Consider the following 22,236-nt stretch of genomic DNA (forward strand, 5'->3'; position numbering starts at 1 on the left):
GGGCCCGACCTGCATCCCACCAGGTTTCAGCAGGTTGCAGGACAGTGTGGGTAGACCGTGGGGAAACTGTCCTTTCCAATTTCAATCCTGGATCCAAATTCATATAATATTTTTTTAAACATTTTTGATTGTGAATTATTAGCCCATGGACTAAGCTGGATATTTTACTTAGAGATCTGGATCTTCAAATATCCATGTATATTTTACCCATAATTTGTCAAAGTAACAGTCAAAGAGGATCATACAATGAGTAAACATCCCAGTGGACAGAAGGCCTGGGCGACACATCGTGTGGGCTGCGTGCTCAGAACAAAGACCGGCTCCCTCAGGGCCTATGGCTAAAGAGGGACCCTGCTCCTGGGAGGTGCTTGGTCCCTCAGGAAGTGAGGAAGAGCCTCCCGTCAGGCTCCTGGCAGGGTTGTGGCCACCCTGGCAGGGGTGGCGTTGGCAGTGTCTGCAGGGGAACTAGCCTCTGTCCAGCCTAGACCATGTGCACCAACCCACGATCCATCAGGCGGGAAGGACCTGAAGAGGTCTAGCTCCAGTCCAAATCTCCCTTTCAAAGATGTGCCCGTCTAAGGCCCACAGAGAAAGTGTCGCAGGTCGAGCCGTGAGTCGGAGCCGTCATTCAACAGCACGCAGAGGAGCAGTCTCCCGAGGCTCCTGGACCATGAGCTGACGCTGCAGGCGGGAGGGACATGACCTGGGCGCTGGGCCTGGAAGGTGTGCTCCCAGCAGCAGAGGGAGGAGCTTTCTGGAGCTGGATTCTGCACATCAACAACTGACAGCTGGGCAGGCCACTCGCCCTGAGCCCAGTGAGGGGTGGAACACTGCCAGGAGCCAGGCTCACCATCCCACAGGAGCCCTGGTCCTCAGGTGAGGACTGCCAGGGGCCGTGGGAATGGCCCAGGAGCAGCAGCAGGAGGAGGGGCTGGGCGGCCTTCCCCTGACCCCGGGGCCGCACAGGTACAGGGAAGCAGGGGATTTCAAACAAAGCCCTAACCTTCTGTCCCGCTGAAGATTCTGGCAGGCACAGCCGTTTTGGATCCTAGGACCCCATCTGAATAAGTGGTCACAGCAGCTGGCCCGCCCACCCACTGGAAATGCAAGCCAAGCAGTAAGTGCTTCAGAGTCTAAGGAAGTTTGTCCTTATCCCAAGAAGGCCTGCTGCTGGGCTGGCCTCCCCAGGCCTCTTGGTTGGTGGGAGCCTGTCCTCAAGAAGGGTGGGGAAGGGGCGCGTGGAGAAGTGTGCTGGCAGAAACAAAATCCAGGCTGCGGAGCGAAGGCCTCACCGTTACCACTGCCATCATCACCACCTCGCATTCCACGAGGCCAACAGGCCCCGAGTTCCACCCCAGCCAGTGCCCCAACCATGCCTGTCACGCCTTGCCTTGTCACCCAGCACCCAGGAAAGCTGGGTCGCGTGGTCTGTTGTCATGCTCTGTAGAGTGGACCCGCTGTGGGGCCCAGGTGGCTGCCCCCATAGCTACAGACGCGGAGCCAATGCCCACGAGGAGCTCAGGAGAGAGCTCCCTTGTCCCAGACGATCTCCGATGCCCATCTTTGTAGCAAAGGCCCAAGAAGCCAGAGACTGAGCCACTGAGACATTCCTGAGTGCCCAGCTGCCTGGGACCCGTGGAGCCCTGAGGCTTCTCCCGTACTGCTGCCTTCCACGAGGAACTGAACCACCAGGGTCCTCGACAGCCATCTCTCTGGTCTGTTTCATTTTTACCGGATAAATTAGGTTCCCCAGGTTGGGCCTGAAGTTGAAGAACTCATTGCCATAGGAAGATAGATTTTGTGGTCACCAAGTAAAAATGTCAGAAAACCAGATCTTTCCAGGGTCAAATGTCTGAGTGTCTCTTCCATGTAAGAAGTTAAGCAGCAGAAAAATTACTTCATTGTACCATTCCTATTCCAGAATAATGGTAGGCCTCCTGGCCAGCAGTGGGTTCACTGTGGAGAGGCAGAAAGGAAGAAAGGAGAGCCCACAGAAGTGAGGCCAGGGCCCCGGCAGCACACAGGTGGTAAACCACATGGGCCAGAGAGTTGTGGGTTGGAGTTCCAGCTAATGCTGTGGCTGTGGCTACAGGATGTTCCTGCCCTCTCTGCACCTCAGCTTCCTAGTTTGGAGAACAACAGGGTATTATCTGGGTGTCATCTGCAGCAGGCAGAGAGCACCAAATTCAAGACTTTGGTCCAGAGGCATCTGAGGAGTAGCCTTGGAAGGCCCGGGAGCCAGCGCCTGCCTGAGTGAGATTCCATGGTGCCAGCAGAGGCATGGAGTGGGGGCGGGCAGGCACCACCTGGCCCTGCACCCTCTCCACGACTCTGGAAAGTGGGACTCAAGACCCCATGTTATAAACAACTGTATGATCCCACACGTCTGCACACTGTATGACCATATGAAGCCCCAAACACCACAAAGCTCTGCCAAGCGGAGGTGGACTTTGTACTGCCTCAGCCGGGCAAAGGTGCTCAGGACACTTTCCACCAGGTCAGGCAGCGGGTCCTGGGGTACACACTTGAAAAAGCCCATCAAGCTGTGTGCATCCGAACTGTTCTAAGGAGGCCACAGCCAGCCGAAAGAGAATGGACACACGACTCCTCAAGAAGATTTCCAGCCAGGCCACGGTCAACACCTAACTCGGCTCTGACCTGCCCCAGCAGACGTTCATTCAACCCACAGCAGCACAGGAAGCCTGGGTTTTGCATCTGACTCACTATCTGACAAGGCTGGTGGGTCATGACCCTTATCTGGAAACAAGGGTGGGATTGCCTGATTTACTTATGATGCACTCGATTTAATAAAACAACTAGTAGTTTATTTAATTTAAGCACTTGCTTTGAAAGAAGAAGAATGTGACTAATTTAAGCACCCCCCACCCTGCTCCTTTTTTTGATATTCAAATGTAGAGAAAACAGCTTCCACATCCCGGGGCAGGGAGGTAAGTTCAGATCAGGAACATGAAACTCCACCACAAAGCTCAAGGCTCTTGGGTGAAAACAAGACAGTCTCATAAACATTTTTTTTTTTTTTTTTTTTGGTGCCTACAATGCTTCAGGCCTGCGCCTGCCACTCAACACTGCTGTATCTGGGAAGCTCCTTCCGACACACCCCAAGTTCTAGGCAGAAAACCTGCACACCTCTGGGCCTGCCTCAGCAGGGGGCGCACTCTGTAAGCACCTGCTTCGAGAGCTACCCCAGGAGGCATGTCCGACTCAGCCTTCATTAAGCTATAAAACTCGCCAAGGGTTCAACTGAGAGCAGAGCTCCACCACATCAGCCCAGACGATACCAAGCACCAGAAGCACCGCGTCTCCCACTTCCCTCCTCAGTTCCGGTAGCAGCAGCAGCAATAACGAAGGACACTAATGCCAATAGTACTAATTCTGAGTGATAAAATGTGCCAAGCGGCCTGCTAAGAGTTTACGAACTAGCTTGTTTACAGGTAAAAACAACCCTATCTGCCCTGGTTTTACAGATAGGGACACCGAGGCACAGAATACCAAGTAAGCTGCCCTGGGATTCCTCAGAGAGCATGTGGCAGAACCAGACTCAGGTTCCTAACCACCAAGCTCGAGAGGGAGGACCCTAGCTGACTGCAGGCCCTGTCGAGGCTATCCCAACGTCCGGCGAGGCCTCAGCCCTCCCTCTGAAGCTACTGTCATGTGTCCAGGGAAAGCCACACACGGTCTCGCATCCTTGCTTTACCTTCCAGCTCTGCTCTGCCGTCCGTGCCAGGCCCTCACCTGTGCTGTCCTGCGGGGGCGCAGGGCTGTTCTTGGTACAGGTCCCACCCTCCCGGTTTCCCTGCAGCCTCTTCCCTACCTGCCCCAGGCCCAGGCCTTCCTCAGCCCCTGTGCTGCAGCTCCTCTGCCTGGGACGCCCATGCACCCCTGTCTGGAGAAGTCCTGACCCCTCACCACTCCAGCCTAGATGTCACCACTGCTGTTGAAGCCTCCCTCGGTGACCCACATGGGAAAGGTCACCCACTGCTGTTCCTCTGTTCCCCAAGTGTCCTGCACGTAGCCTTATTAGAGTACACACTGCAATTTCAGGTTTATGAACACCTGGAGAGGTGCCTTGAGGGAGGAGTTCTTTTCTCTTCTGCCCCACCAGTTTCTTGCACTCAGTAAGTATTTAGCAAATGTTTGTTAAACATATGGATAATTGAATTCATGAATAAATTGTTGATTGTTCTCCTGTTCCTGCCAAAGATGTGCTCTAGAATATGGAGGTAGGATGGCCAACATCAGACAGATCTGGACATGCAGCTTTGGGAGCATGGAAGTACAAGCATGTATCTCACAGATGGCAAAAAGATACACGCACGCCTGTAATCCCAGGCTCGGGAAGCTGAGGCAGGAGGATGGCAAGTTCGAGGCCAGCCTCAGCAACTTACTGGGGCCTAAGCAACTTAGTGAGACTCTGTCTCAAAATAAAATATAAAAAAGGGCTGGGGAGATGGCTCAGTGGGTTTAACCCCCAGCATCCCCCAAAATACCCTCTGATTCTTCCCTCCTTTACATAGTTAATATCTCTACACCTAGAGTCAGACCGCAAGTTTCTCTGAGGACTCATGTGACGTCACTCCATGCAGCAGCAGCGCCAGGTACAGGAAGGACAAGAGGGGTCTCAGCACCAGGCTGAGGCCGAGCCCACTTACCTCCCTCCTGGGAATTCATGATGTTCAGGGCAAACAGCATGGCGTTGGAGAACGTGGTCGCCTCTTCCTTACTTGCAAAGTTCAAGCCGTAGACCTGGCGGGCGTCGCGCCACTGGTGGAAGGTTGGCGTTGCCTGGTTGTACTTCAGCCCTTTCACGATGGAGTAGTTGATCACAACCTGGGGAGGAGGAGACGTGCTGTCAATGACACGCGGGTGACTGGAGGGAGCTGTAGGGTGCTAGGAGACCATGTCCCCAGACCCAGGCACAGGAGAGGAGCTGCGTGGAGGAGCGCGACAGCACACGTCAGGCCAGGTCTGTAGCACAGGGAGGGCTGAGCAGCTCTGTTCCAAGAAACACTTAAGCTGTGCTGCCAGCCCCAGAGGCAGGCCTGGGTCCTCAGGCCCTGCCCTTCACGGTGCCAAGCAAGGTGTGCACTGCACCTCTCTGGGGCTGTTTCTCCAGTTACAAAGCGGGGATGATGACCTTGGCTCTGCTGTCCCTGTGGGCTGGCCTGAGGATCACCCTGCACTGGGTATATTATCTATGCCTAATTTGTGTCTTCTAGACATGGAGTGCCTTACGGGCATTGTCTTCTATAATTCATATTTCTCCTTCCACAGCCCTCTGCCTACTGTCGGGTACTTAGAAAGCATTAATGAGTAATTAGTTTAAAGGAGAATTTTGAAATGTTTCAAAGATACACAGCATTGCTAATGAATTTATTATTATTATTTTCGGTACTGGGGTTGAACTCAGGGGCACTCAAACACTGAGCCACATCCCCAGCCCTATTTTGTAATTTTCATTTATAGACATAGTCTCCCTGAGTTGCTTAGCACCTTCCTTTTGCTGAGGCTGGCTTTGAACTTGCGATCCTCCTGCCTCAGCCTCCCAAGCCCCTGGGATTATAGGCGTGTGCCATGGCAACCAGCCTAGGTTTCTTATTAGTCAATCGACAAGCATCACTTGACTTCCAGGAGCAATGGCAGGGCCAGTAGGGAGAGACGCAAAGGAGACAGACAGAAGCCAGACCTGCGGGGCTAGTAGCAGGACTCAACGGTGAACTGCCTGGTCCCTGAGCTTCTGCTCCTTAGACATTTGGAAGAGAAGTATCTCAAGTACTTCAGGACTCTGTTTAGTAAGATGCACTCAGTAAGGCCATGGGGGGGGGGGTGGAAAGGCACTGCGGGCTGGAGCTGCCATCTGTCTCCTGACCCTGTAGCTCTGAGTCACGTGGCCTAACACCATGGAACTTGCATCTCAGCTACTCTCCCAATGCAGGAGGATCGCAAGTTCCAGGCCAGCCTGGGCAGCTCAGTGAGACCCATCCCAAAATAAAAAGGGCTAGGGATGTGGTTCTGTGGTACAGCACCCCTGGTTTGATCCCTAGTACCACACACACATGCACACACACACACACAATTACATATGTGAAGTCTTGCACAGGTGAGGGCACACAGTGGGCTGTTATAATCAAGGTCCCTATAAATTAAAAATGCAGGCAGAGTTTAGATGAGTCAGGACAGCCACCATCGGGCACCTGACAGCCGGGTTTTGCTTTAGGAGTGGTGTGAGATGCTTCTCGGATCTGGTGAGGCTTTGAGCTCCAGGTCCTGTGACTGAGGTTGACAACTGCTCTCTGCACCGAGCTCCCGCAGAATGATGAGCTCAGGAAGAGGTCTGAGGGGCCAAAAGGACATAGCTAAGGAGCCTTGGGCACCATGAGAACCCTGGCATGTCGCTCTCCTTACTGCTCCCACCACTGCACTGCTGGGAAGGGGGACGTTGAGGACGGCCAGCACAGGCAACGTCTGGATCGGTGCTCCTCTGTCTTGGCCAGGTGGGAGGTGGGCTTGGTCTTTCTGAGCAAGCAGTGGGCGGGTGGGAGAGCACATACACTAAGCCAGCCCAGGAATGCAGTTGTCACACTCGTTACATACTGACGACAGATGTTTCCAGCCATGTCTGTGCCGGGCTCCTGCCTGGCTCTCTAGTGGTGCTCTTTGCACCAGGAGTACAGATTCACGTGTCTACACAGCTGAGCCAACAGGATGGAGCCGGGTGACAGTGCAGTTCTGGTCAGCAGGAGGCCCCCTGCAGTACATGCATCAAAGAACTGCAAAGTGAAGGTAGCTGCGAGAGCTCTTAAGGTCAGGGACACCTTGACGGAGCAGTGACCAGGGTGTCGGTGGGAGAGTTGGCTCCCCGAGTCTGGGTTGAACTCCATGCTCAGCTTTCTGTTTTTATATCTCTTCAGTGGACATTAGCAAAGGGAGCTGGCCACAGGAATAGGAAGAATGTTGAGCGATAACAAAGGAAGTCTAAAGAAGAGTCTCCCAGGCACTGTGATGGCTGCCTCCAGCTAGTGGAGGGGAGGCTGTGGGAAGTGAGGCTTAGCCTCCTAGGGTGTGACTTCTCTGGCTGGCTACCTTCTTAGTGAGGAGAACCGGGAGGAGGTTGGTGCCCCCCAAGAATACAGAGAAATCACTGAAAGGAGTTTACTAGGATTATGAATTCAATCCTTTCTTCTTGTCCCTGGGAGGTTGAGGCTGGGCAGAATGAGTGACTGTGCCTGGTTGTAGGTAAGCGATCGGGAGGACTGGACTGGAAGGTGGGCCTGCAGCCTGGGACAGGGAGCGGCCTCCAGCACCAGTAGGATGGATTGACACTTCTTCCAATAATCCCCTCTGGTCTTACCCTGACCTCGGGAGATTTGCAGGCTGGATCTGGCTGCAGGACGTTCAGGGGACTAGATTGGGAGGGGCCGTGGTGCCTTCCTCGGGGACACATCCCTGCTCTGTAGTTCTCAGGGTCCTGGGTGACTTATGCTGGCCTCTGACCCCATGCTCTCGGGGCAGCCACTGTTGTTGGATCTATACATGGAGACTATAGGCTCCCTACCAGTGCTTCCAGCTGCCATCTACCCACATCCCAAATCCTCAAGTGCTTTGGAGTCAGTTAATGTACTGGGGACGAGGAAAGCAAAGGGTTTTCAAAGGGCTTGGGTTAAGATCCTGGTTTTACTGCTTTTCAGTTCGGTAACTCTGGACACGGTGTGTCAGTCTCCTCATGTATCAATGAAGTGCTCTCATAAACAACGCTCCCTGGGTACCCTCGAGAACATGCATTTCTACAGTTAGGGTTAGGGGACATTCCTAGGAGCCGAACCACCAGAAGGGAATGGCCATTTTAAAACTTATTTTGACTGTTTGAAAATACAATTCTAAACACCTCTAAAGAAGGAAAGTCCAATGCAGTGTGTTTTGGATACACATGTCGGTGACACATACCCATGTCACTTGACCGTCTGTAAGGAGGAAAGGTCCTGTGTGTCCAAGGGCCAGACAGACCTGACTGCTGGCTCCTCCATCCCAGTGCCCGCCTGGTGCTTCCACTGCTCTGCTGACTCTGCTTGGAATGTCGTGGGACCTTGCTGGACACTGCACTGGGGCAGGTCCACGTTTGGTTATTGCAGTTTCATTGAATGTCCCTCTCCAGACACTGCCCTGCAGAGATAACCACATTTCTGACTTCTGTCACCTTCAGTAACTTCTGCCTGTTCTTGAACTTCATAGAAATGGATTTGTATGGTGCATAGTCTTTTGTTTTTGACTTCTTTCACTCCACACAATGTCTGAGGTCCATCCATGTTATCACCTGTATCACATTTAATTTTTTTTTTTTTTTAGTACCAAGGACTGAACACAGGGATGGAACCACTGAGCTTTGTCCCCAGAGTTTTTATTTTATTCTGATACTAGATCTTGCTAAGTTTCTGAGGCTGACCTTGAACTTGCGACCTCTTGCCTCAGCCTCCTGTGGCATTTAATTCTTTTTGATTACTACATACATTCCATTTTGAACCACAAATAACTTCTCCGTTTTCCTGTAGGTGGGCTCTTGGATAGTTTCCAGCTCTTAATGTCATGAAGAAGACTGCTATGAATATTTCCAACCTGTCTTGTGGAGGACACAGGCACTCATTTCTCTTGCGTTTGTACCAGGGGGAGGGGTGATATGGCAGGTGTGTATTTACTTAATTTAAGTAGGTTCAATCAAATAATTTTCAAAGCAGCTGCTCCCCTCCCAGCAGCTCTGCAGGCCAGGTGCTCGGCCTCTGGCACTGCCTGTCTCCTCGGTCCTAGCTTCTTGGTGTGTGTGGTGCTGTCACTACAGTTTCCTCCCTCTGTCCCTTTGCTGGGATGGAACTCAGGGCCTCGAACATGCTGGGCGCCCCCTCTACCGCTGAGCGATGCTCCCTCAGGAGTTTCCACCTGGATGCCCCTGCTGAGCGGTCAGAGGCGACCTTCACACTCACCTGCATTTCTTCTGTCCTACTGCTCTCAAGAAATCCTCCTTCAGTTTTTTTTTTTTTTTGCTCAATTTTGAAAGAAATATCTGTCTCTCACTAATTCACAGGAGTTACATGTCCTCTCTGTCTCATTTAAACATACACATTGCAAGTGTCTTCTCCCCGCCTGTCGTTTACCTCTGAGTATAGCTTTTTTAAATGAAGAGAGTGTCTCAATTTTAATGAAGTCCAACAACAATTTTTCTTCTACAGTCAATGTTTCTGGTGTCATATTCGAGAAGTTTGCCTTCTGCAACGTCATGCAGTTTCCCTGCATTTTGTTCTAAAATGCAAATCTTTAGTGCAAATCTGTCATTCATGCAAATCGAAAATGCAAATCTTTACTGATTGACTTGTCACCCTTTTGTGATGAGGTCTCGCCATGTTGCCAGGCTAGTCTCCTACTCCTGGGCTCTGGCGGCTCCCGCCTTGCCCTGAGTGACCGGGACCGCAGAGTCAGCCTGTGCCAGCTTGCTGTTAATCCTTTTTAATTGGAGAATTGTGTTCACGGGCCAGCACTCGGTCTGTTTTGGTCAATGTTTTGTGTGCAGTTGAGAAGACCGTATATTGTCAAGCTGTTGGCTGTAGTTTCTACGAATAAAAATTAGGTCAAGTTTTCTATGCTTTTGCTAATTTCTACTGCCCACTACTGTACAGCTCACTACTTGGAGGTATGATTAGATTCTTTCCATATGTTCCTGAATTGGTCTATTTCTCGGAACCTGTAGATCAGCCCATTCTTGTTTTCTATATTTTGAATATATCGTACCAGATGCATAGAAATTTTGAGTTGCTCTAACTCTTCTTTCAATAGATCCTTTTATGATGAAAAAGGTCAGTCTTTCTCTTTAGTAATTCCTGTTGGCTTGGGGTCTATTTTATGCTAGGTTAATCAACTTTTACACCAGCTTATTTTGGTTAAATGTTTATAAAGTTTATTTTTTCTACTCTTTTACCTTTCCTCCTCTAGTCAGCTTTATTTTAAAATTCATTTTCTAAGACTTGGCAGGACTTATCTGGATGGGGCTGGGGGTTTGGCTCAGTGCTAGCGAGCTCAAGGCCCTGGGTTCAACCTGCAAAATAAAAAAAAAAAAAAAAAAAGACTCATCTGGATCCTTGTTGAAGATCAGCTTCTTTTAGAATGTTGCACTTCCTGAATAGGAGCTCATAATCAGAGTGCTTGCTTGGGTTTTATTTTGGGGGTGTGTAGGAGTAAGGGGGACTGCCTCTCCTAGTCTTTTCAAGGAAGCCCTGCAACTCTAAATACTGTCTAATACGTTTCTGAAACCTCTGAGTAAAACTAGTCAAGAGTTCTTTACAAAACAAGCTGTTAGTGGAGAACCATCTTCTTGACCCTATATATTAACTTGCATTCTATCCATGGATAGAATGTTCTTCTCAGAATCTTACTGTAAGGCAGCTGGCCTCAGGGGCTGGCAGTGCAATACTTCACATCTCCCAACAGTGTGTTTGTGTATTAGTCTGTTTTTCATTACTACAGTGAAATGCCTGAGGGAGTCTAACTTTATAAAGAAAAGAGGTTTATTCATATCATAGTCTTGGAGGCTCACAGGGCCATATCTGGTGACAGCCTTCTTGCCAGCAAAGTCCCACGATGGTGTAGGGCATCCCATGGCAAGAGACAGGGAGCCTTTGAGTGTGCCCCTTCCTGTCCCATTCAATTCAGTCATGGGGACTTGCCCTGATGACCTTATCCAATCCTAGTCACCTTGCCAAGGCCCATCTCTAAACACCACTGTTGGATTAATTAATATCCCCTTCCTAAGGATGAGAATTAAATTCCAACCTGTGAACCCCTGGGGGACACCCAAACCTACGAACCATGCAGCTCATAAGCAGGCTCTTCCTCTGAGTCCGACCCTGTCTGTGAGAGTGTCCATGCTGGCTCTGGCTCTGGGCAGGAATGAAGGGCGAGATCCCCTCCACGCGCTCCCTCGAGGTGTGGGGAAGGCGCACAGCCTCCTCGTCAGGCCTCTCCAGTGGAGGCGCTGCTGCTCCTTGGTTGCTGCACACTTCACCCAGCTTCCAGACCTGCCACAGGCAGATGCCCTTCCTTGGGGCCTAAAGTCGGTGGCACTCGGGTCGCCCCAACATTCAGGGTGGGTCTGGGCAGCTCTGAGTAGAGCAGGCCTGTGCCTCTCTGGCCCCCGCCTCAACCAGGCCACTCTGACTTCCTCGGCACTGCCCTGTGACTCAGCCGAGGACTCAGGACATGTTTGTGGCCCCACTCAGTGCTGACTAACGGCCCTAGGTTCCCACTCTCCTGTGAGGAGGCAGAGAGGCGCAGAGGATCCCAGGACAAGTGCATTGGGATTCAGGGAGCCCAGCTCTCCAGGCTGGTCCCTTCCCAGCACACCATGCTGTCTTCACAGTGTGCCTGGGAGCACACCCTAGAGTTCAGGAGCTGTGCCGGGTAATGGACCTTACGTCAATGGGCCTCTCAGCCTCCATTACCTCCTTACGTACTGGGCCTCTCAGCCAGGTGATTCTACCTCATGGTCCAGCTCCCATGCGGTGACGTGGAAATCTGTGCCATGTTATGTTGTCACCATGATCGGGGCCAAGAGTGCTATACACCCTGTAACCTGTGACACAGTGTCTTTATAAGGCAGATCCAGAACCAGTGAGTAGGAAGAACAAGGAAGCAGCTTCTAGAGTGTTTCTGGGAAAACCTTCATGCCATAAAGGTTCACAACAAAGGAGAGGGCTGCCCGGACCACCTCAAGTCGGACCTCGAGGTGGGGATGCCCCTTGTAGCCACACACAGAAACCCAACAGGGCTGTTTTGTCATGGAGACCCATTCAACAGGCAGCACACTAAAAGCAGAACCAAAAAGTTCCTGTTCTCTTTCCTAACTGCTAACGCTGTGCTTCTTTGGGCCACAGTTGGCAGCCCTTTGCTCCACTGGCCAGAGCTTGCCCTGCAGAGGCTGCCCGAGTCCCTGCTTTAGCGGAGTTTCTCATGGCTGCTGAAAGCCCGCATCTGTGAGCTCCCAACTTACAGCTGGGGACGCGCAGTCGGCCTCCGAGGAGACAGGAGAGAGGGCAGGGCACACGTCAAGTCACGTGGGTAAGCCAACAGCCCACATCTGCAGGTCTCGACTTTAGTCTGCATCGTGTCACACAGGGCATGGGACACGGGAATCACCTTGCATTCACACAGTATTTACCAGGCGCACTCACAAAAGACTCATCTGATTGGCCCATGACGTACCATCAGGGAGAAATAGTCCCATTCTCCACGCATCTCGATACTCTTTCCAAAGTAAGGTGCAAGGACTGCTAAACCAACAATTGGAACAGCTGCCTTCCATATGTTTATGAAGCCCAGGGTAACCGCGCTCTGTCACATCTACTATTCTATTCTAATCATACAATGACACGGTGAAGAAGGCAGGGTGAAATCACTATCTGCTCATGAAAGTCAGGGGAGTCTGCCTAAGGCCTCATTGGCTGGAGTGCAAGGCTGCAGAGGCAGAATGTGAACCCAGAGCCTCTGGTTCCAAATATTGACCTGTTGCTTTCTGGTCTCTTCCCCGGGAGTGAGGAGTTGGTGCTCAGGCTGGGGCCACTCACCTGCTGGTCCTGTAGCTTGACTCCGACGACCCTGAAGCTGTTGCTGGCAGTGTTGTGGTAGATGTTGATGCGGCTGAATCCCTGCTGGCCAGGCTTGATGGGCACCCACTTCTTACTGGTGTCGTCGTAGACCATCACGGAGGCCCGGGCTTGGCAGATGCTCTGTTCACTGCAGAACAAGAAAGACCCGACGCGTCAGCCTCAGCTCTAGTGGATGGGGGCTGGCTCTGCCTTTTTCTGGAACTGAGGCTACTTGCCATAGGCCTTCTAACTGCCAAACTGTAGCTGTGTGTGGGAGGGCTGCCCTGGAGGTGATAAGTCCCATTCTTTAAAGGCCACGTGGAGTGAATAGCAGGTTCTGAGCCCAAACTACGAATAGGTGGGAAAAGATGCCCAGCTTTGCTTTCAGGGAAAAGGCACTGGAACCTCTTGAGAGGAATTACTGTTACAACTTGCCAGCCACCCACAGTATTCTAGGTACTGCACTAAACAAGGCAACGCACTGAAGCACCTACACCTGACAACTTCAACAGTAGCTACCTATTACCCCTGTTTTTCAAAGAAAAGAGTGGCTCAGAGGCCGAGGGAGATGTATACAAGTCCACAAAGGTGTTCAGTGATGAATTTGGGATTTCCAACCAGTTCTGTCTGACCCTAGAGCACAGAACACGGAGAATTCTTTGCAACATCCAATGTGATGGGATAGCATTAGAGAAACCCGAAGACAATGAAGGGGTTGGGTAATCTAAAGAGTGAGTGACAAATCAAAATAGGCAGGTGGCTGCGCTTCCCTTTGCTGAAGGCATTATCTACAAGGCCACCTCTTCTGTCCAGAGTGATCTGTAAATCCAGGGAAGAAGCAGAAGCAGCCCCTGCAGGGTACATGCTAACACTAAAATCAGGACACAAAAATGCTCTTCCCTTCAGAACCCACCCCCCCGCCGCAACCCCGCTCCTCACTACCAACAGCCCAAGATCTTGAATGCAGTTCCAGCCTTGCGCACAGCAGGATCCCCAAATTCAAGATGTGTGAAAGGTAGGCTGAGGACAGCAGGAAGTGGCAATTATCAGAAATGCCACATAAAGACAACGAGGCCTGTAAGGAAACCTGGAGCCCAAGGACTTGGGAGCAGTAACGGGAGGAAAGCAGGACAATGATAATGGCGGTGAGACGGTGGTCAAGAAATAAGCCACATCCCGTCCCCTTCCTAATCATATTTAAGAAGGCAGGAAACCAAAACATTTGGGAAAGATCTCTCCCCCTAACCCTGTAGTTACTGGGTAACAAAAGTAAAGTTTTAAAAAATAGATTGGTCTTCAGCGACTTGGAACCTGTTGTGTCCAAGTGGACACTTGGATCCTAAGTGTCCCAGAGGACTGGGTTTCCTGGGACCTGCTCTGTTGTGCTCAGATTGCGGATGATGGGAGTATGGATTTTTATGATCTTAACACCACCTCTGGGCATCCAACTGAACTCTGTGTGCGCTTGGGGCTCTACCCTGCTGGCTCCTCACTGTGGTCTGGGGCGGCTGTCCATCCCCTGGGCAGGCCTGTGCTGGGACTTGGTGTGGCTGGCACCTATGCTGGGACAGAGCAGCCAGGGTTTTGGTCTGTGGTTAGCCACATCCTTTTCCATGACTCATCCTTCATCCCGCCAACACTAAAGGGACAGCACCTACGTTTCTGTGCCTCGAGCTTGGAACACTGTACCCTCTGAGAGAGCTTGGTTAGGAGGAGCTGCCACCTGGTAGTTAAGTCTCTGGGCATGAGGTCTAGTAGAAATCAGAGCAAACCATCATGCACGCTGTCACTCAGACCTGGATGAGTCTCTCAACACAAACTACCTGTGAGCCGAGTTATGGGATCAGCTCTGTCACTTACAGCCATTGATATACCCTGGTGCTCACGGGGATTGGGGGAAGAGGGAATATTTTCCAGATACTTCTCAGGGACTGGAGCCACCCTTAGACGCAGCAAGGTATCAGCCAACAAAACATGCCTGCATCGTCATGGTGATCTGAGCTGGATCCCAGCTGCACTGCTTCTGATGTGAACCAAAGCCCGGTGATGACTGGGGACGGGGGAACCGTGTGATAGGGCGATGCCTCTGAGGGTCCCTGTGGGCTGCTGTGGAAGTGGCTTTGACCTCCTTCAGGAGAACCTGTCATGGGAGCAGAGCCGACCTATGGTCCCTGTTGTGTACATCAAGGCCGTGTGTTCCCCAGGCCCCTCCAGCTACTGACCAACATGGCAGGGGAACCATGTTGGCCCATGCTTGCCCAACATGGTGTGGGGACGGCCCATGAGCCTGGATTTTCTCAGGGCTGTGCTGTGGTCTGAGAGGGCTCTGCTCTCCCTCCTGCCCTCTTCCTTCACAGACCTCACCCCGGATCCCCCTTGATGCTCTGCTGCCTACTCCTGCTCCCTCCACCCTCCACCAGGCTTTCCCAGAAAATCCTCTACACGCCAACTATCTGCACAGCCTTGGCACTGCTTCTTGCATACACTGTGACGGTGCGGGCCCCGTGAGGCCAGGCGCATGTCTGCCTCGTTCTCTGTTGTGCACAGCCGGTGCTTAATAAATGCTCACTGGAGACTCAGTGCTGAGAAGGACCCTAGATGATCTAAGCCTGTTGATGACCAGTGACACCAAGCCTGTGAGCAATGGGGACAGACTGCTCTCCCCAGCAGCCTCTGCTGTCACATGGCCTTGGTTCAGAGCATCTTCCTGGCCTGGGTGACACTCTGCTCACTGCTCTGCAGAGTTGCAGAGGGTGTTCTGCTGCACAACTGAAGGAATGCCTTGGCTCCTCCGTGACCATCCCCACGACGCTGCCGGTCCCTTCGCCATCCCTGTGACTCTTCTCTGTCAAGTGCCTCACGTGGCATGTTCTCCTCTAGGGTCTGGGTCCTAAAGCTGGTGTGGCATTTGGGCCTTGGTCTGACAAGCACAGAGGCTGGTGAGTGAAGAACGAGGGGGGAAGGCCAGCCCTGCCCCCGGGAGCTCCCAGCCGGCAGGGCAGGGAGCCAGGGCATCTTCCTGCAGAAAGCGCTGTGTGGGCTTCACGAGGGAGACAATCCAGGAAGCAGATGTGGGACTCTAGGCGGAGGAGACAGGCAGCCTGGGCAGGGTACACGTGGCATGCAGAGCCGCAGGCCCCTGTGGGGGCGAAGCATACCCGGGGTCCCCCTATACCTTTCAGGGTGTTAGGAGCACAGACGATGGAAATGGAGTGTTGTACTGGGCTGCCACCTACTAGGTGCTCAAATAGCAGTGACTGTTTTAGTTATTGCAATTATAGCCACAGGTTCCTTTTTTTTTCCTGTTGTTTTTAACGCTTTAGGTTCAAATTAAACTTGTGGTTAACCAAAACCCCCGGGTGCCCCCATCTGATGAGTGTTGTCTGTTTCTGCTTATTTCATGGCCACTAACAGATCTGAACACAAGGGAAGGCACATTTATTCCACTCGCGTCTGTCTTGCTAGCTTGGGCTTATTACCCCTCCAGTTTTGGTTTTGGTTTGGCGACTCGTGGTGGCTATCCAGCCCGTGGCTGCCTGGGCTCTGTGGCTCCAAGTACCTCCCCTGATGAAACCCAAACTGCAGTGCACGTGTTCTGCAGCATCGTGGTACCTGCGAAAAGAGTGAGCTGCTTTTTGAAAGCACATATGTACAAAGTCCTCTTTACTAAATAAAAGGCTATTTCCTTGTCCTTCCTAATGGGACCATGTCCCTAGGACTTTGTGGACCTGGCCACGGTGCCCGCCTTCCTCGACTCTGCAAAGGAGAGCAAGGCTGCTGCTCCCAGGCCTAGATCTCCCACAGGACGCTCCTACGTAAGCAAACAACAAGTGGTCAGGTGCTGGGACCTCTCCAGCACCTCTCCAGGGTGTTGTCAGTGAGGCGGAAGGTGGATGGACTCCCTCAGGAGCTCATGGGCTGCTCAGAGTGGCTGGCCTAACTGATTCTCCTCTCAGGAGAAGACTCTAGAACAGCAGCTCGACTCCCTCCCCCAACGGGCTTTGGCACAGGTGTCTGTGGGCCTGCCACTTCCCTGCAGCAGCGGGAGACAGATCCAGCAGTCAGCTGCACTCTGTCCACTCGGAGGAGAAATGCTGTGTGACTGTGGGCCTGGTTTCCTCATCTGTACTGAGGACCTTGCTGACCTTGGAGGTCCCCAGACAAGTGAGCATGCCCTGAGCTCTGCCAAGGAGCCCACACTGGGCCACAGGGGAGTAGGCTTGGTCTCTGTCCTAGAGTTGGGCTAGCTTTCTTTTTTAGGCCACAGAACGCTTTGGAATAAGTTGAAATATTCCACTTACAAGGAACAAAGGCGATACATCCTGTGTGTTCTGCACACAACTCTGGAGCCTAACTGTGGATCAACAGGAGATTTCCTATCTCAACATAAGAAATCACTGAAGCAGTTGGAGGTAAGACTAACGGACAGAAAAGCTCACGGCACACACCCGGGTGACAGCCACCTGCAGTTGGCCTGTCTCTTGCTCTGTCAGAGCCTAGAAAAGTTCAGGTTCCATGCCCTGCCACCTATGGGATGCTGGCCCTACCACTCTGGTGGCCAGGAACAAGGTTTCTGAAGTCCTCGAGGCTCGCCTAGGCACTCCATCTTAGCCCGCTCTATCCGAGCACAGCTGACCTGGGGCCCTCTGCTCTGTGAACCTCTTCAGGCCTTTCAGAGCACCTGCTGCAAGAGCAAGGGCAACAGACACTCCAGAGTGGAGATACTTGCTGGAAAACACGAGGCCAGGGCTGAGCCTGAGAGGCCACGGGACTTGCCCACTGGAGAGAGCTGGCTTTTGCCTGAGCCACACACTTCTCAGTTTGTTCTGTTTCTTGGTGTCTGTCCCACTGGACTGAGAGCTCTTCGAAGGTGGAGGCTCTGCCATATTCCCTTGGTAAACTCAGTCCTTACGGGGTGCAGACACGAGTAGCTGTTGGACAAGTTGACTCCAGGAGTGGAAAAAGCAGTGCATCTGCGATCATGTGCCCAGGAGACGTCCCTCTTGCAACGCTACACAGTCCATTCTCACAGTGAGCAGCTGCCAGCTACCAGTAGGTGTCACAGATACCATCAGCACTTGGTTTCACCACCGCCTGGGACGGAAGTCAGAACCACAACACCGACGGTGGCCCACTGTGCAAAGCAGGGCTGCTGGGGCTGCGGCTCCAGGTGCCTCTCAGATCGGCCAGGCCAGGCCCAGGGACAGAGAGCTATGGGGAGGCTGGCCACAGTGTAACCTCTCTCTGAGGCCTCGGGGAGTGCAGGCTGCCCTCCTCTGCTCCCCGGGAGGGTCCCTTAGGGCCACACTCTTAGGTGCTCTTATGGTCCTGTCAGCCGATGCCCCGACTTGGCTGCTCCTTCACACAGCTCACCCCCTGTGCTGGGGACTCAACTTGCCTCCCCACCAGCACTAGCATCTGCCCATGACCGAGGGGCATTCTGGAGGAAGGGCATTCAGCGCCAAAGACAGTCCCAGCCAGTGCCTCGGGGGTGCATCTGCCCAGCCCTGCGAGCTGACATGAGCTGGTGCCCACCGAGCTCCCAGCAGCCCCTCGGCCCCTTGCTTTGCCCCAAGCTCCTGCTCTACATCCTCCTTCACTCCCAAGCCCCCATTGGACCTGGCTTCTGTCCTGAGGTCGCACTGAAACAGCTCCAAAGGTTTCCCCGACCCTGCTCTGGAATCGATCACCACTGGTGACACCTCATCCTCATTTTGGAAAACCTCTCCTGACCAACTCAGTCGTCCACTCCCTGGCACCTCCATTGACCTCTCAGAGTCCTCCCAGCCTGCTCAGAGCCTTCTCCCCACTCACCTTGACATCGAGGGTCCTGAAGCTGGGCCCAGGAAAGGCCTCGCTAGACTAAGAGTCCTGCGGAGTGGCTCAAGAACGTGGCTGTGCACGCGCTGGCACCAGCCACAGCAGCCCGCTCCAAGGGGCTGCTCCAGAGTCACTCTCAAGGCTTGGCTTTCCCACACGCGCCCTGCTTAACTCCTTCCTCTTCCCGTGGTTCTCAGAACCGCGTGCTGCAAGGCTCAGAGAGCCGCTCCTGGGGCGCTCTCACTCCACTGCAGCAGAGCCTGACACCAGGGCCCGGGTCTCCCTGTTAACACATGCTCTGGCTGATTCCGCAGCAAGCAGTCCAGGGTGAGAACCTCGCCTTCAGACCGTGCTCTTTCACCCCCGGCAGAGTTTACCTGATCGCCAGTGTGTTGGAGTCCCTCTGCTGACCCATCTGATCCCAGCCCTCTTTCTAAACTAGGAACCACATCTCCATCTTCTAGACCTGCCTCGGAGAACTCCAAACCCAACTTATGCAAGCAAGAAGCATTCTTCCTACCATTCCCTGGTTCAGAAAATGGACCCCCCACCCCCGCCCCAAGGTCACATCTGAAACCTGAAAGTCACTCAATCACTGTCTTGTGCCTCGCCCTCTGTGACAAACAGGCCACCCACTGGACTCTTTCTTTCCTACAGTGCTGGGGATGCAACCTGGGCCACCTGTACCCTAGGCAAATACTCCACCATGGAGCCGTGCCCAGCCCCAAAGGACTTCTTAATCTCTCTCCTCTCTGCCCATCTGTGGTCACTGCCTGAGTCCTGGCTGTCTCTCATTGGATGTCACGATGGGTTCCTGCTGACCCTCCTGCCTCCAATTCCAAGTCTCCTGACCTCCTTTTGCAGTGTCACCAGAGGTGCTCATCAAAGGCACACCAGATGGGTCTCTGCCCTCACTGGGAGCTCTGCCCCTCCCAGGCTTTGACTCATATAAGCTGCTCAATGCCTCTGCTGTCTCCCTGTCTGCATCTCACCTTAGCTACCCCATCTCTCCTTCCTCTTTCCTCATCTTCCTGGGAGGTGTGTGGAGGACTCAAAGGCTTGCCAGGTGGAGCTCAGCACGGGCGTGTGGTCAGCTCCCTGCTCCTGCAGCCCTCAGGCTCCTCACCTTCCCCGCAGAGCCTAGTCTTGTGGAAATACTCAGGGCCTTAACAGACACGGTCCCTCATGGCCTCTCTGCCCCAGATCACGCTGTTCCTTCTGCCCAGACACTTCCTCCAGCCTCGCTATGGGTAGCTCTAAACCCCAGAGCCGCAGATATGCTACCTCTTTTAGAAAGCCTTCCTTGAGGCCCCAGGCCGAGTTAGACAGCCTTCCACGAGCCCTCATCTCACATCCCTTGCCGATCACCCCAGCAGCCCTTCCTAATGTGTACTGCAAGAAGGGTCCACTTTGGGGCCACTCTGGGCCACTCTGAGGACGACGCCTGCCTCCAGGCCAGGCTCTTCCCTCAAGACAGGCTCCTGGCTGCTGGACAAAGGGCTTAGGCCACGGCTCCCTTCCACCTGGGCGCCTTCCTGCCTGTTGTCTTGGACCTCCGAAGGTCCTCAGATTTGGCTCCAGAGTTATATGTGGAAAAAGTGGGATGTTTTGCTTTTGTTTTTCTTACGTGAAAGATTTCAACACATGTTCTAAAGTGGTCTATGGAATATGGTCTATTGAAAGCCGCCAGAGTCAAAGGTCCAAGACAACAGGGCTGACTCTTGGTCTAGTCCCCACAAGCTTCCCTCCTTGCTCTCCTGGACCTGCTGCCCGAGTCCTGCCTGGGATGTCTCAGACAGGAAAGTGGACGTGTGCACAGTCACTGTGGTAGACCTGGGTCCAGCAGCCAAAGCATGTCCCTGACATTTGGTCTGATTACAATGACTTTGCTGTCATCACTCAAGTAATTAGAAGGAAGAGATTTCCTAAGACGCGCTCTCCTCCCAATCCCCAGTTTGACCCTGAACTTTGCTCATGGCTCAGGTCAAGCACCACTACCTTTAGTGACAGGTCTGTTCACTGCCATTCACTTAACAGCTACCTCTAGGAGAGGCCATGCTGCTTTGGACCTAGACATGCCTGCCCTGGGGACTGCAACCTTACAGGGAAAAGACAATCGCAAAATGGGAACCGAGTGCTAGAGGAGGGAGCGTGCTGGGCCTAGGGGAGGAGTACCCATCTTTAGGGCTAATGCAACATCAGCGATTCACACACCAGGCAGTGCTCGGAGCAGTCCGTGTGCTCAGGAGTTCTCTGCTCCTGGCCTGCTCCAAGGTCCCGTGCGCTTCTCACCAGTTTCAAGATTTCAGGAAAGCTCTTTAGAGCCCATCTGCCTCCAGAGACCATAAGCTCCTGGCTGCATCTGAGCCATCAGAGCCACCAGAGCCCATGTCCTCCTGAGTGTGGGCTGCTGCCTGACTTGATAGGCCAGGGCCTGGTAGGTGGCAGAGGAACTCGGAAGTGGTGAATGGGGGCCCTGGAGACAAGTGCACCAGAGCAGGCTGTGGGCCCCCGGTGGAGCCCGGATTTGTTCACTGCCTACTCAGGAGAGAGGAGGGAGGGAGCTCTGGGCTGGAGCAAGGCGGGGTTGGCAGCTGGCTGCGGTTGAGCCAGGACAAGGACCTGGATCAGGAGGCAGGAGCCTCTCCTTTGCGAATGCCAGCCTCCCTCTCCAAAGCACCTCTTGTGATAGTTTGGTAGCCCTCTCCTGGGACAGCCTGTGTGATTTCGTGAGAGCTCAAGACAGCCACCCCGAGGCCCCTGCTCCACTTAGCCCACTTCATACTAGGGGACTTGTCTGAAGTCACACTCCTCCACTGTCTTGGACTTGCCCTTTCTCAAACTCTTCCCTGGTCTCTTGTGACACAGTGCCAGCTTGGCTCCTCTCTAGAATGCTCCTTTTCTGACCACTGTCTTTCCCAAGGAGAGCAGCAGAGAGACAGCACTGGAGGAAGTCTGCTCGGCTGGTGGGGCACAGGGAGGCCTGGCATAGCCTACAGAGGCCATCGAGCAGAGAGTGATGGCTGTGCCCGCAGGGGAGGAAGGTGAGGCTCTGCAGGAGGAAGGTGCTGAGCCTCTGGACTAGCTCCTGAATCTGCTGGAGATCCAATAAGACTGAGGAAGTAAGTGGGAGAGCAGTGGACCTGACATGATTGGTGCCCGGCTGACACCATGTTGAACAAGGAAAACGAAACGCTAAAGCTGCACGCGGTGAGCCCTTGGTGGAGTTTGCCTGGAGCCACCCTGTGAGAGCCATGCAGCCATGGCTACCACAGATTCTTTTAGCCCCTCAGGAGAAAAACAAGGTGGTAGGTCCCTCCTGGGCCCGGAGAAGCACTCTCCCTCTGGGGGCCCGTCTTTGGGGAGCGTCCCAGGACCACTAGGAGTATTGCCAAGATCCAAAGGAGGGACAGTGGACCACCCCTAGGGTGGGCAGTCTCCACACCCTTGCACCTGTACCCTCCTGCAGCTCTCCTCACCTGTCACCTCCAGGGAGAGCAGGCCGATGCTCCCTGCTGGCCCCTCCCCTTCACTCTTCCCTCCCCCTCGGACTCAGCAGGAGAGCCCAGAAAGGCTGACTTCTGTTTGCTTTTTGAAGTACTGTTTATCACTGGGGCTCCAGTTACTGGGACCCCAGGATGGCTCAGTAAAAATCTGAATAACACTGGCTTGTACACTTGCTGAACTCTGCTGAGTGCTATTTGTTGGCAATCAAGGATTTCTGGAGTGGGACAGGGGACCATGACTCACTTGGGCTCCGGCCACCTCTGCTTTC

General features: G+C 53.3%; 1 protein-coding gene across 3 annotated transcripts in view; it reads right to left on the reverse strand.

Annotated features, from left to right (window-relative positions):
- Positions 1–22,236, reverse strand: part of Evl (Enah/Vasp-like) — a 101,555-nt gene that overhangs the window by 33,357 nt on the left and 45,962 nt on the right. For all 3 annotated transcript variants that reach the window (XM_076847963.2, XM_076847961.2, XM_076847962.2), the window contains exons 2-3: positions 12,621–12,789; positions 4,671–4,848 (exon numbers count right to left, since the gene is read on the reverse strand). In XM_076847963.2, coding sequence (XP_076704078.1) covers positions 4,671–4,848; positions 12,621–12,789 — 347 coding nt within the window. The remainder of the gene's footprint in view (positions 1–4,670; positions 4,849–12,620; positions 12,790–22,236) is intronic.

Source organism: Callospermophilus lateralis, chromosome 3 (assembly GCF_048772815.1).
Source record: "Callospermophilus lateralis isolate mCalLat2 chromosome 3, mCalLat2.hap1, whole genome shotgun sequence".
Taxonomy (NCBI): domain Eukaryota; kingdom Metazoa; phylum Chordata; class Mammalia; order Rodentia; family Sciuridae; genus Callospermophilus; species Callospermophilus lateralis.